The 12,153-nt window shown below is 35.1% G+C and overlaps 1 protein-coding gene across 2 annotated transcripts; it reads right to left on the reverse strand.

Moving 5' to 3' along the window:
• Positions 1-2,275: 2,275 nt before the first annotated feature.
• On the reverse strand, positions 2,276-12,108 carry LOC120296984. 2 transcript variants are annotated; one of them, XM_039319065.1, is made up of 4 exons: positions 11,694-12,108; positions 8,118-8,213; positions 5,184-7,945; positions 2,276-2,683 (listed from the first exon to the last, which is right to left on the reverse strand). In XM_039319065.1, exons 2-4 carry the CDS (start codon positions 8,206-8,208, stop codon positions 2,597-2,599), a joined length of 2,940 nt encoding a protein of 979 aa, XP_039174999.1. In that variant the 5' UTR covers positions 8,209-8,213; positions 11,694-12,108; the 3' UTR covers positions 2,276-2,596. The 2 variants fall into 2 exon arrangements, with proteins under 2 accessions (XP_039174999.1, XP_039175000.1); XM_039319066.1 differs by lacking the exon at positions 2,276-2,683 and adding an exon at positions 2,694-4,228.
• Positions 12,109-12,153: the final 45 nt, after the last annotated feature.

A 12,153-nucleotide genomic window follows, 5' to 3' on the forward strand; every position in this document is an offset into this window, starting at 1 on the left:
TACCTATTGTTAGCGCTGTGGCCATTCATTAAATAATCTGAGACAAAGAACCTATCCATTCCCCAAAAAGGCTCTGAATTCTTTTGAGTCCACATTTAGACTGTTGAAACACTGAAACTCTCCCAATAACTATGGCACCAATTTCTTCAAGCAAGATCATGAATTTCTGGCTTGTCTGGATAGCAGATTTTCAGGTGCAAGAAATTCCATTGTCACATTCTAACAGAATGAGTATTGTCTGCTTCTCCTACTACACCTTGTTACTATTATGGTTAAAGCAATTTAAGATTTTGTGATACAAGTCTGAGATGATCTACAAGAGTTGGCATTGGCTGATTCAACTAGTGTTGCCCATTCTACCCCAAGGTCTCCAAGAATTAGATTAGGATTCTAAAATAATAAAATAACCTCAGCTATTGGAAATTTGTCTTGTTGGGCACGTGGGTATAATCCTGTCTGGAGGAACAACCAATAGGAAAAGCCTATTTGATTGAGCAATTAAGCCCAAAATTTCCATGGCTAAACCAGGAAGTTGTTTAGCTTTGCCCTACTTAAGACCTTTTCGCCAATTATTAAGTGAATTGTTGCAGTTGTTAAGTGAATCACACAGTTGTTAAGTGAATCCAGCTTCCCCCAATGAATTTGCTTGTTAGAAGCTGACTGGGAAGGTTACCAATGGTGACCACATGACCCCGGGATAGTGCAACAGTCATAATACATGCCAGGTGCCAAGCATCCGAATTTTGTTTATACCGTTTGACCATGGAATGCTGCAACAATCATAAATCACTTTTTTCAATGTCATTCTAACTTCAGTTACTAAACAAATGGTTTTAATTAGAGGATAACCTGTATTTCTTTTTCTTAATGTCAGCACTTTTATTATGAAAGATACTCTTTAGCATACCTCTCTGCTTGAAAGTTACAGGAAAAAAGCAGACGAAACCTTGGTAATTCCCCCCCCATATAAATCCATGTGAAGATTTTTTCCCCCTATGGAATAAAATAGTGACAGTGTATATAATAAGCTATCTAAAGGAGTGTTGATAATTACAATGGGGATCATAGGAGAAAAGTTTGAGAAAGTAAAAGGGGATGATGCATCACATCTCAGATGTTTGTGTGCCCAGCATCTGATATTTTACCACCTCTTTCTTCTCCATGTGGGTGCACCATCCATCTCTCTTTTCCAAGTAAATTCACCAAAATTAATTCTAGCAGAAGACCGAGACATAAAGAGTAGGACAGCAACAAATATCATCCATGGCCCATACCATAAACAATGCTATTGTAGATTACAGTAAGAGGTTTAAGTGGTGTGCTTCATTTTTTATTACTTTCCTGTGTAAAATGGCTTTTCTTCTGTGTGTTTGTGCATTCCTAAGGCTAATTCAAGTTCTTTACCAAGCACAGCCATCTGCCTGGGAAAGCAGGATGGATGAGCTGGTGTTAATTTTGATAACTACCAAGCAACAAAATATAAACATATGAAATTAAGAGGATAAGTCCGTGGTGGTGAACCTATGGTACGCGTGCCACAGGTGGCACGCAGAGCCCTCTCTGTGGGCACATGCACTGTCACCCCAGTCCTAAGCCTTCAGCTGGGTTTTATAAAACCTTTTCACTTTAGACTTCCGCCGACATGTGCAAAAAAAAAAAAAAAAAGGTTCAATCAATTAATTTCAACTTCTTGCGGGAAAAAAAAGATCTCGCAAAGTTGGAATTGATTGAACTTTTTAGTCCCGCCCAGTCTGCTGTTGCTACCGAAGCCATGCCCACCCAATGGGCCATGCCCTCCCAATGGGCCACGCCTATCCAGCATCCGATGATACATAAATGGGTTTTGGGTTGCAGTTTGGGCACTCAGTCTCTAAAAGGTTCATCATCACTGCTCTAGAAGGAATGAGACATTCCAGCTTGGAGTCGGTTTGGTGGAGGAAACCTCTGAGGTCAAACCCCTAATTCTATATCTGCTGTTTCTCAAGGACATCTGGTAAGATTATTATTCTTTATTGATCAGCAATAAAGTATTTATTTAGACCTATTCACAGAGTGGTTTGGTTGCTTGCACTTGACAGCACTGTTATAACTTGTATGAATGGTCATTAAGTAAGGACTATCTGTATATGCAATGATGATGACTGAATCTGCTTTAAAATGAATCACAATTTTAAAGCGTGTATTCCTTGATTTACAGCACAAAATACCTGCTTTTACGGGATCTAGTCTATGAAAAGATATGCCATTAATAATATACTAGTTCGATACCTTTTACTATTTTTTGCTGTAAGAGGCCAACGTACAGCCATAAAGCTGAAATTTATTGTAGACATTTTCTATTTAGTATACATTATTAAGAACTTAATCCTATGCATATTTATTCAGAAACAAGTTCAAATGAGTGTAACGGGACTTATCTCTGCAGGAAGCTTTTATCTTCTCACCCTTTTATACATTGGAGCAGAATGTATATTCTTCATCAGTGAACTGCTATCTGTTTATGCCTCTAACTGTTTTTTATGGTACTTCAATGGGTTTTCTCTGAAGTTCTTATCAAGTTCTACCAATATTTCATTATTTTTAAATCATCTTTTTCTTACTGCAAATGACTGTATTGATTTTTTTCTTGGCAGTATTTACATTGTTCAGGTCTCTTCCAACCATGATTAAACTTTGAAGACTCCTAAGAAAAATAAAACACGTCAATAATGAAAAACTACTTTAAGATACAGAATACTTGCTTCATTTTGAGCTGCACTGTTACTTTATGATTTTGCAAAATGTATCAAAAACTAGAGCTTAATTTATTCAGTAATCTCTAAAAAATACTACATTTTTACTGTGACTATAAATATAACATGACTACAACGCACTTTATCATACTAATACAATCTACATTTTCCAGGTATTTAATAAAAAAGCAATGGAAATAATAAATATTGCATTATTATTAATTTAATTTTGTTTACACAGTTGGCTGCTTTGATCAGAAGGCAAAAAGAAAAAAAGCATGACTTGCTTTATGGCTGTACAAAAAAATATAGTATATCTTTTGTATGAAAAGCCTTAAGATAACAAAAAACATTTTAGCATTTATATCTGGTCCAAATACAAACAGGAAAACAAAACCAAATGGAAAGGACAATGTTATACAAAATTTATTTTGCTTTAATGTTTGTTTGTACTTTAACTGATATGTGGAACACAGTAAGTTTGATTGCATAACTATAGTATGTAATTTACTAGATATTTGATCAGATATTGATCTGATTAGGCCAGGGGTTCCCAACTGGGGGTGCGAGACAATATTCCAAGGGGTACAAAAACGTGGGTTTTCAAAGTTATAGTGTATATGCATAATTTGTTGCCATTATTTCAAACTTTTGTAAGGGGTGTGAGAATATATCAGAAGCGTTCTAGGGGTGCGGGGTATAGAAAAGGTTGGGAACCGCTGGGTTAGGGTATTGATCCTAAGGAGCCTGCATCTTTCCAAGGGACTAGTAGGATGGTCCACCCCAGACACCTGATGGACATTGGTTAGTGTTTATGAGAAAAGGTAACCAAACGTAGAACAAGATTGCCTCCTAATTTCCAAAGATGAAGTAAATGAAAAATTGCCCAATAAATATGTCACCAAAGAAAAAGTGAATACAATTATCTAGTAGTACAAGCTAAACAGCAGCTATAATAGTGGCTATTGAGTCTGCAGATTCTTGCCTGGTAACTGTGTCCAGAATAGTCCTGTTCCTTTTAGGGAAGGACAGGAAAGATATAGTGCCTGCAGAACAAATTGATGATTTTTATAAGTTTTGGCAAGCTCATTTTTGCTCAAGACTGGGTTTAGTGCTGAGAAATCATGTGAAGTAACTGCTATGACATTTTACATTGTGACCTAGAATACTTTGGAACTTTTAAAAACTTATGGAGAGACAGCTCTGTAATATAAGGATTGGGTCTGTGCCCTGCCTGGTGCTTCTGGTAGAATATGTGTAATTCAGTGTGGTTAATGACACTCTAAGGGAGGGTGTAATACCACCTACTTAGAAAAAGGTGGCGATGTGCCTCCTTTTGAAGAAGCCATTTTTAGATCATAAATGTACTGGACAACTTCCATCTGTCTTTAGCCTCCGCATATGAGAAAAGTTTCTTGAAAAGATGACAGGGAATCATCTTAAGAGGATCCTGGAACAAACAAATCATCTAGATCCCTTTCATTCATGGTTTAGGCCTGGACATGCAAAAGAAATAGCACCAGTCATTCTGGTCAAAGAGCTGGAGGTCAAATGTATTTCTTCTGAGACTTCTTGGCAGCATTTGACTACTGGAGTGTCTACAAGAAATGGGATCACTATTCTATAATAATTTTGCTTCTCCCTAAATTAGCGGTTTAGTTGAATTATGATGGAATAGTAATCAAATCTTTGGTTGTTCCAATATGGAGTAACTTAGGATTCAATCTTCTATGTTGTTTAAAATTAATTTGAAACAGTTGGGAGATATTAGCTATTGTTTTATGATAAGGTATCATAAGAATGATTATGGTCTCCAATTGTAACACATCAGACTAGAGATGCAGTTGAAATCTTGAACCAGTGCCTGGATGCCAAGTAGAAATGAATACTACCAAAACTGTGGTAAACACCAAGGTCTTCCAAGGAATATACATTGGTTGTTCCAGATGGGTTTGCTCCCATGAAGCACCAGTTACAGCCTTATCTGAACCAGGAAGAATCAGTGATAGTAACTTTATTATTATTATGCAACAGGAATATTCTTAGTGGAGCTGCCTTTGAAAATAATCTAGAATCTGCAGCTGTTACAAATGCAGTGACCAGGAAGCTAGCAGAGAAACCTATCACTGACAACACCAACATATTTTAGGAAAGCATTTTCTCAATATACATGCTCAATCTTTTGGGACACTAGTATTTAAGACTAAGAGAATCTATATTACAATGCATTCTATCTATTGTCTTACTTATCAAGAATACATTAATATAAATAAACAAATCATTTAAAAGTACTAGTTGCTTTTCTAAGAATTAAAAGTTAAGTATTTTTCTTCTAAAAGTTTATGTATTAACTTTAAAAAATGGGCTAATTCCCAGGTAAATGCATACTGTACTGCAGCATTAATATTCCAAACTAAGTCATTTATATTGTTTACTTGACAAAATACAAACCTGGGTAAGTTTGGGAGCCTTCCTCTTTGAAACCTCAGATCTGTTTCCTGAATAAACATCAATTTGCTCAGGCTTGAAGAGAGAGATTTCATGGGAACATTTACACTGGCTTTTAATCTGCCGATTAGGATCCACTAGAAAAATACTCTCTCTGTTGAGGTAATTCTTTGACATGTGGTTTTCTGAACCAAGGCAATTAGACACTTTTGATGTGCTGAGGTGTTCTTTTACAGCAGTCTGGCAGCATGAACATTCAGGTTGATAAACAAAATGTTTTGGTATTTGATGACATTCATTAGTTGGTGATGAAATGTGTGTGGTTAAAAGATCAGTCTCTTGTAAAGCATCTGATCCTAGATGGAATTTGACTTTTCTTTCACCTATTTTCCCTGTTTCATTTTTTAATACATCCTCTTTCAAATTCCTTATGGGAAATCCATTTTCAAATAAAGATGCTACTTCAATAACTTGGTTTCTTGGAGGTTTGTGTTTGCATGAATTGTGTGAAGAACATGTTGAAGAGACATGGTGACAACCACAGCACACTTTCTCTGTGTTGAAGTTTCCTGCAGTTGGATTCCATCTGTTTGCGGCAGTCTTACTGACTTTCCAATTACTATCTGGGCTTGCTCTAGATTTCCTTCTACCTGACTCTGAAATGTCATTGTTAGGGAACAAACCACTTTGTGACATAGTTCCACAGGAGCACACTGAAAACTTCTTCAGGACCAAATCTCCCCCTGCTATCTGACCAGTTCCAAAATTCAGTTTTTCCATACTTCTATTATTACACATATTTAATTTATTTGGTAATTGTTGTGTTTTAGAATGTGCACAACAAGGAGAATGACAGGTGCTGTGTTTACCATAAGATTCCACAGGATTCAAAGGATCCCTCTCCATCTCCACACAGGGAGCAGATGAATGCTTACATTCATTTGGAAAAATATATAATGCTGTAGGATTCCTTCTCTCTGTTTGCAAAGAGGGAACATCTACAAAAGTCAATGTGGTAGGAAATGGAACAGAATAATTATCTGAATGTGGATGAAGTGGAATAGTTGAATTTCTTTTGTCAGCTGGCATATGTGAAATAAATGTCTCATTTGCCCGTATCTTTGAAGTGGGAGAAATACCCTCTTTATATTTTTCATCTCTGTTCTGTCTGCCAGTCCAGCCTAAAAAATAATTCAGTATGTTTTGCATCTTCAAATGATTTTTTTTCCTAATTGGAGAAATATAGTGAAGCCTTTCAAAACTGTTTTTAGGACTTAGCAAATAATGGGAGGAAAATCTATGAATGACTTTGCCTACTCGAGTTTTTCTGTGAGATTTTCTGTGAAGAGTTAGAAACTTTTCAGAATTTTTGTCTTCAGAATGCAGATCAACAGTTAAGTCAAGCAATGGGCTGCAATGGCATTTCGATGTCTGATTTAAAGACACATATTGTTCATTTAGTTCTGTTTTTACTCTTTTATTTTTGTCTACAGGCTCAATGTCCAATGTTTTGAGTGAATGAAATTTGGAGAAAATAGATGGCTTACTTTTATATTTTTTGTCTCTTTGCAACGTTTTCTGTTTGGTAAACACAACAGATTTTACAGGTTTGGACACTTTTGGTTTTCTTTTTTGAAAAGCAGATTTAACTGGATTTTGGGGTGCTGACTTAAGAAAAAAGTGAGGTAACCGATTTGCCTGTGAATATTTGAAAGGTGGGAAACATGAATATGAGGACCAAAGATTTGATGTAGGTAATGCTTGATCAGAATTTACATTGGAAGAACTAGATTCTGATGGATCTGAATGAGTCCCTAGAAGATACTTGGCTTCATCAATTAGAATTTGAGAAAGTCCTCCCTGCTTTTTAATATGTGTGGTTTGGTTTTGTGGCACTAAAATAAGATGCAACTTCTTAAATGGTTGGTTTTGTTCAGAGTCTTTAAACTGAAAAATTAAAGCATGCCTCTGGGGATTTTCATGCTCACTCACATCTGAAAGTTCAGTATTGCTTGCTAATGAACCATCTGGATATACATTAGTTGCTTCCAGAGTCAAAGAAGTAGTAGGCTCTTCTGAACTGGAATTTGAGTAGGTTTGCTCAGCAATTTGGTTTTCAATTTGATAAGAATATTCTGAGGAGTATTCTGAATGGCTGTTTACTAAATGACTTTCCAAACTGTGAAAGTTTTTAGGTTTCTTCAGATCTTTATTTATTGTAGTAGATACTGGTGATTGTTTGAAATATTTATAGCAAATATTGTCCTCTATTTTTATTTCTGTAGAAGAAACTTGCACAGCTTTGTCTTGCTTTGAAGTTAGAGGGTTACCATCTGATGACTGCTTCTGATGGAATTTATCAAAAGCACAAGCTTCTTTCACTATATAAATGATTTGCCCTTCAATGGAATTTTCAGTAATGATCAGTTGAGGGATTGCTTTATTTAAACTTAAATGGTCTCCATAAGAGCTACTATATATGAATGGAACTATTTTGTTTGAAAAAGATTTCAATGACTGGCCATCTGTATTATAGTTCTTACACTTTAAAAATAATTTAGATTCCAGTGATAATTCCTCTTGCAATTTACTAGTGCACTCTACTTTTTCTCTTTGCAGCAAAGGATTGTCTTTGCAGAAACTTGTACTGTTCACCTGGCTATTTTCTAATATAAGCACTATGCCATGCAATTTCTTTTCCCCCTTTTCTTTTTCAAACAAGCTGCATGAATCAAAACAGAAGTAATTGCTAGAGTCAGTCAAATCTAGGAGAAATAAAGGGAAAAAACAGAAATGTTTGCTTTCTAATTGTTGATTTTTACCAAATTCAGCATTACAACAAAACTGTAAACTGCCTGTACTAAAAACAATAGATTTACTAACTTAGAAAAAGCAGTGAAAATACCAAAGAGTTTCCTTATTGTCTGGCATATTTACCTTTGTTATTTGTAATACTTTGTTCCCAACAGTCAGAATAAAAATCACATTCACTTTCTGTGTCACAGTCTGCTAGGTTTTTGCTGGACATAGCATCTGAAACAGAAATATAGTATGATCAATGTTTTATTAGAAATCAAAATAAATTTTAAAATGTATCTGACAATATTTCCATATCAAAAATTGTATCTCTATTTTTAGTATCTATTTTAGTATCTAAAATAATTTTTAGTATCTATGGTCCCAATTATATTTTGTCCAATTATTCACATAGATTTGATGTAATGAATTCACATACTTAATTCACATACTATACATACAATATATAACTTTAGTTATAATGTTCTTAATATATATATTAACAGAATCAGCAATTAAGAATAAAAATATTTTTAAGAGATAGAAATATCCTATTTATATGTTAATGCCATATGTATGTTTATAAGATATAGGAATATATGGTATTATATGACTTATATGTTTATTATTTATGTTTATACCATATAGAAGGAGGATTTTTGATATACTATCTATCTATCTATCTATCTATCTATCTATCTATCTATCTATCTATCTATCTATCTATCTATCTATCTATCTATCTACTAATCGCTCTGAGAAGCAATAAATTAAAATACAGCCTATATTTCCTAAAGCATTTCTTGTTCTTTTAACTACTTTTCTCTGATACTCTACATGTACGTTTTATTCCTTACTGCAATATGTACGTTTATCCCTTGAAAAAGAAACTTTTGAATATCATAGATTATTTTTAAATATTTCCAATTTGATTTTATGTCTTCCACAACTATTATTTTGGATAGGGACAACTAATTCAGTGTTTCTTTAGAGCACATAGAGTACACGAGTGTCACTCCTGATTTCAAGTCCTACCTGTAAAACTCTTGCTTTTTCTATTCAATTGTTGTTCTTATAACTTTGTGCCAATTATTTACATCTCCTTGTCTCATCTTGCTAAATTTGGTGTTTAGTTAGACAAATTTTCCTCTGCCTCCATTGTCTTTTGCTTTTTGCCTTTCTTCAATTATTTTCATGATATCAATGAGCTTCCCTTTTCCCTTCTTTTGCTTTTTGCATTTTGAGAACATTGGGAACTTTAATGACGCAAAATTCAGTCTGGTGGTTTTTAGATATTCTATTTATCAAATCAAATCTAATCCATCTATTTAATGTGTAATTTTCACTATATAACATATAAAATGCTGCTGATGTTGTATCTTATTGGTTTCATGACTCTATTTTCTTTAGTTAAGCTATAATTTTGCAAGATGTTTGCAGTCAGCACCAAAACTTCTCCATCTTTACTTGCAGAGAATAGACAATTAAAAATCATCTTTTATGTTGCTGAGATTAACTATTATATACTATAATCATTTAATTTTATTTAGCTTTCACCTGTCTAATTTCATATATCTAGGCCAAACATATTAATTATTCCAAATAATATTTCACATTTGTGTTCATAATAAATGTGACATTGTTGGTGTTATGTCAACACAGTATCACAAGACATCATAGAATGTTCAGTTTCACTTCCTCTGAATCTGTGGTTGGAATATAGACTCAAATAACCGTAATATTGCAATGGATTTGAACTGAGATCGGTCTATCAGTTTTGGGAATGTATCCAAAGACTGTCTTTGGCATCCTTTTGTTATTAATGATGGGTACTCTATTTGCTTGGCCTGCAGAAAAACTGATACTCCTCTGATGTGACATGATCCATTCCATTCCATTTTACTTGCTGATTCCCAAAATGTTAATGTTCATCTTGACTTTTCTGCTTTGATCACACCAAGTTTGTCTTATTTCCTGGAACTGACATTCCACATACCAATGGTATACATATATATTAGCAGTGTTGTATTTAAGTCCCCTTTTGTCTCTGGCTACAACAGCGGCTGGATGTTCTTTCAGCTTTAATCCTGCCACATTAAAAGCACTAGTGCTTTTCATACTTGTTCTGTCCTCTCCCCAATAGCTTTTTGGATATCTTCCAAACTGGGGGTTGGAAGTATCATATTTCAGAATCATGTCAACTTTATCCTGGCTGAGAGTATCTTTTTGGTTTTCTTGGCAGAATATTAGAGTGGGTTGCTATTTCTTTCTTAATGATTTCTCTCTTTCTCTCTTCTCTCTCTCTTAATGATTGTACCTTGGCTGACATTTTTGGAGTGTTTACTTAATAACTGCAAAGTGGGAGTGGTGAACCTAAAATGTATGTTGTAATTATATATACACTTCCCTGGGACTAAATCTCATAGAAGATATAATGCTTACTTTTGAATTGATATGTATCGGATTACATTATTAACTAAATTATTTAAATAATTAAATATTTAAAATAAGTAGGCAAAATATATTTTATTGGACCAATTTAAATCAGTAGACTAATATGCAATATTTCATCATCCTAAACTGATCTAACATTTTTTTTATTTTTTATAGCACTTACTACATCAAGCTGAACATTAAAGACCAAAATAATTATATAAACTGCATTTGAAATACTGCTATATGCTAATGGGCCAGATTATTCTCAACTTTCCAGCAATCTACTTCTTTGCATGTCTATTGGAAAATAATAGGCAAAAGGTAAAAAAAAAAAAAAGATTGCATTGATCTTAACATTCTCCATAAGCTTAGTTTGTTATTACATTAAATGAATGCCCTACCTTGCTCAATTGTATTATCGACACATTCTTCAACTGGCAGAAAAATATACCAACATAAAATGTATTATTATTGATCCGTATCCTGCTTATATAGTCTGAAATTATATAGTCTTCTACAAATAAAGGATGACAAAGGTACATCCAAAGAAATTAATTCTGGTGAATTAAAAATAATTTAAGACTGCCTTGTTGATTGGTTAGGCATAAGACAAGGCCACTCTTATGAAGATATATAAGTAACAGGAGAAAAAAAGATGCTGCCAGGGCATGTTGTGCCATGGTTCAATAAAAATGGAGAAATATCAATTCTATTCTTGCTACCAATTATAAGTTAGCAACACTTTGCATGATGCCTTTTTGTTTACAAAAAGTTCTTGCCTCAAAGACTGTATAATTCAAATTTTACACAGAAGAAACAAGAAATAGGTATCAATACCAGGCTGAGCTTCTCTTGGCTAGATAGGATGATGTCTACTCCTACCTGGATAAGACACTGCCAGAGAAACCTAATGAGTGGGAACTACGGCATTGTTTATTTTTTAAAGTGTCTGAAACAGTATTAAAAAAGACAAGAAAAGGGTGTGTGTGAAAAGGAGAAACGGATCTTCTAAGTGAGGACTATTTTCACATACAGGTATATTTGTGATATGGAATGAATGCTTCCTTGGATAGTAAAAAGAAAGAGCCTGAATTGGCTCATTAGAACTTAGTCCTCCTCAGAGCATATTGTTCCAGAAAAGGGGGTCTCCATTCCGATTTTGAACTTCACCTCAACCATCTGGAGGACGCATGAACGTCCCCTTGAAAGGTTTACTCCTGTTCGCCCTCCCTCCCTCCCTCCCTGGCCATCCTGTTCCACGACGGAAGCTTCTCTTCTCACCTGCAGGGCGTTCCCTTCGCAGGTCTTACAGGAGTTCATCCATGCGGTGGTGGTGGGGTTTCACCCCAAGGCAGCATACGCGATGTCAAAGACGCTCACAAGTCTGACGCGTGACTTCTGCACCCCTCTGTGACCGGACCCCTACATGGTGAGGTCACCTTTCCCGATATACAGCCGTCCTTGCAAGGAATAAACGCCCGACAGGCAGTAGTTTGGGTACATAGCTTCCTGGTTGTAGAAATGCCCTGTAATACAATTTTCCCCATCCCGTTATCTTTACTTCAGACCACATTCCAGTCCCTCCCTTCCTTGCTCTGCACTAGCTACCATCCATATTCAAATATGGCGCCCGCTCCCGCAAACATGAAAAAACTCCCAGAGAAACATGCATCAGGTAAAGAGAAGGAGGGGAAGGCTCCGGAACCCGCCTCCGTATTTACATAGGCTCCGCCTTTGTCCT

The sequence above is a fragment of the Crotalus tigris genome, unplaced genomic scaffold, assembly GCF_016545835.1.
Source record: "Crotalus tigris isolate CLP2741 ecotype Arizona unplaced genomic scaffold, ASM1654583v1 scf7180000022411.5474196:2289641, whole genome shotgun sequence".
Classification (NCBI taxonomy): Eukaryota; Metazoa; Chordata; class Lepidosauria; order Squamata; family Viperidae; genus Crotalus; species Crotalus tigris.

Coding starts and splice junctions, on each gene's coding strand:
- LOC120296984 (XM_039319065.1), bottom strand. CDS start 8,208: ATGTCCAGCAAAAACCTAGCAGACTGTGACACAGAAAGTGAATGTGAT. Junction 7,946..8,117: donor AAGTATTACAAATAACAAAG/GTAAATATGCCA, acceptor TATTTCTCCTAG/ATTTGACTGACTCTAGCAAT. Junction 2,684..5,183: donor AGGCTCCCAAACTTACCCAG/GTTTGTATTTTG, acceptor TATTTTTCTTAG/GAGTCTTCAAAGTTTAATCA.